The sequence below is a fragment of the Oratosquilla oratoria genome, chromosome 8 (genome assembly GCF_046742065.1).
Source record: "Oratosquilla oratoria isolate Oo_2021 chromosome 8, ASM4674206v1, whole genome shotgun sequence".
NCBI classification, from domain to species: domain Eukaryota; kingdom Metazoa; phylum Arthropoda; class Malacostraca; order Stomatopoda; family Squillidae; genus Oratosquilla; species Oratosquilla oratoria.
The window spans coordinates 28,280,206-28,282,705 of record NC_134784.1 but is presented as its reverse complement, the minus strand read 5'-3'; the positions used below and the strand labels follow the sequence as shown (position 1 = coordinate 28,282,705).

General features: G+C 38.4%; 1 protein-coding gene across 2 annotated transcripts in view; it reads right to left on the bottom strand.

Annotated features, from left to right (window-relative positions):
* LOC143027658 (uncharacterized) overlaps positions 1–2,500 on the bottom strand; it is a 459,544-nt gene that overhangs the window by 55,543 nt on the left and 401,501 nt on the right. For both annotated transcript variants that reach the window (XM_076189066.1, XM_076189067.1), the window contains exon 8: positions 526–682. In XM_076189066.1, the coding sequence (XP_076045181.1) occupies positions 526–682 (157 nt within the window). The remainder of the gene's footprint in view (positions 1–525; positions 683–2,500) is intronic.

Sequence of the window (2,500 nt, the reverse complement as noted above, 5' to 3'; positions counted from 1 at the left end):
GTAGACAGAGGAGTCTTAGTCCGAGTTCATTCCTGATTAATTTCGCAGGTATATATGCTTTTATTTGAGAGAGCATACCTGCGAAACTAGTCAGGAATAAACTCAGACTAATAATTCTGTGTTTCCTACTCCCACTTACGTCAATAGTATGATAATTATAATCTCTAAAATATATCCTGAAGACAAATACAAGTAATGCAAAAAACATTCACGAGTATATGAAGGTAATTGGCAGGTCGGTAAGGTAAACGCAGAAGACAGTTGGAGTTTCTATTCCAGAGAGAGAGAGAGAGAGAGAGAGAGAGAGAGAGAGAGAGAGAGAGAGAGAGAGAGAGAGAGAGAGAGAGAGAGAGAGAGAGAGAGAGAGAGAAATAGAGAGAGAAAAGAGAGAAAGAGAAAGAGAAGGAGGGGGTGAGAGAAGGGGAGAGGGTGTGACGGGCAGACTTCAACAATTGTCTAAGATTACCTCACCACTGTGGACTTAGAACTCCTTTTGACATCGAACTGAGCCTCCTTGGTACTCACCCCATCCGATGATGTAGAAGAGAACAAGACTCTTCTGTTCCGAGAAGGCAGAAGCGATGAGCTTGTGGAGATAAAATCCTTCGCACAAGTACCACATGTAGATACTCAACCTCGCGTACTTGGTCACCATGTACAGGGCGATACACCACAGCGGGTTCTGTAGGAGGGACATCGGAGAGGGATTTGGTAAATGTGTAAGTAACGCTCCCATAGGTGCCTAGGGGAGGTCGAGATAAGGCTTTGTGGGTTTTAGTTTGAGGGGCGTCGGAGAGGAGCATGGTGGGTAATGTTTACATAACGCCCCTGAAATCTTGTCAGGAGAGAGTCTGCCCATTGAGGTTTGACCAGCGCTTCTAGAACCACCGATTTTTTTAATTTGTGATTTAATTCGGCTTAACGTCGCGAACTCCCCCCCCCTACCAGGAGACTAGGACAGTGCTCCTTACAAAATACCTTGCAGAGTGGAATTTATTGAACTATGCCCTTGGTCCAACTCGCTGGCGGCAGGGTCTGAACTGCCGTTACCTCGACCTTCGCCGCAAGTCGCGACGCTCTAACCCGCTCGGCCAGCGTAAATGTACAGTAGTCTTCATTTCAGCGGATATAATGAGAAAATGGGAGAATCACGCATATGGCAACATCTTCAGCTGTAGATATTAAAATAAAATGAGTCTCATTTTTCTCAGACTCGCGTAAACGGAGTATAGTGATATAAAGTATAATATTGTCCGTGCGTGCGTGCGTGTGTGTGTGTGTATTTACCTAGTTGTACCTAGTTGCATTATACGGGAAGGTGAGCTATGCTCGCAGTGACCCGTCTTTGTATTTCGCAACATCTAGTTTGTTCTTAAATTCTTGTATGATGTTTGCACATACTATTGATTCGTCCAATTTGTTCGTGTGTGTAAGTGTTTGTCTGTGTGTATATGTGTGTGTGTGTGTGTATGTGTGTATGTATGTATGTGTGCGTGTGTGTGTGTGTGTGTGTGTGTGTGTGTGTGTGTGTGTGTGTGTGTGTGTGTGTGTGTGTGTGTGTGTGTGTGTGTGTGTGTGTGTGTGTGTGTGTGTGTGTGCGTGCGCGCGCGCGCGCGTGTGTGTGTGTGTGTGCGTGCGCGTGCGTGTGTGTGGGTGTCTTTCCAGGTATTTGTATCTCATGAAACAAAAATCTTAAAGAAGTGAAGCAAATAATTCTATTATGAATTTACAAACACAATATAGCATTAGCTATGTCTAATATTGTTCTCTGAATAAAGATAGATTAATAAATAAACTAATTTGTTTATAAATGATAGATTAGTAATAAATTGATAAATAATGATAATTGATAATAATGAATTACAATGATAATAATTGCTATAAAAATCATAATAATTAACAAATAATAGATTAATAAATTTTCCTCTGAAATAGAAGTATTATCTGATAATCTACATAAAAGTATTAAAGATTTCAAAAGAAATTGGTATTATATGATTTGAGAATATTTTTACAACAAATGAATAGATATAAATATATAAATTAATGAATGAATGGACAAATGGGCAAAGCAATGAATAGATGAATTAGGTACAAAATATTTAAATGAATGAATGAATAAATGAATGATTAGATAAATATAAGTAAACAGATTAATGGTAAATGAATAAATAGAGACAGATAAATATGTTGATAAATATGCATTGATAGATAAATATTTACATAAATAGATAATTGGAGAAAGAAATATAATATTTTCAGAAACCCAATCCAGCAATAAAAGACCAAAAACCTTTTACACGAATCTTCCTCATTAAGGAACTACGCTTTAAGTTGACTTATTTTTAGATCTCCCTACAATACCCGTTTCTAACTTTCGTCCCTCTATTTCTAGTTCATCTTTACAAAATGAGATTTTTGCTTCTTTGCATCGCTGCTAATCTTCGGGTCTTTTGTGAAACTTAAAGCTTCGTAATGATAGTTTCCTTTTCATAGTCTA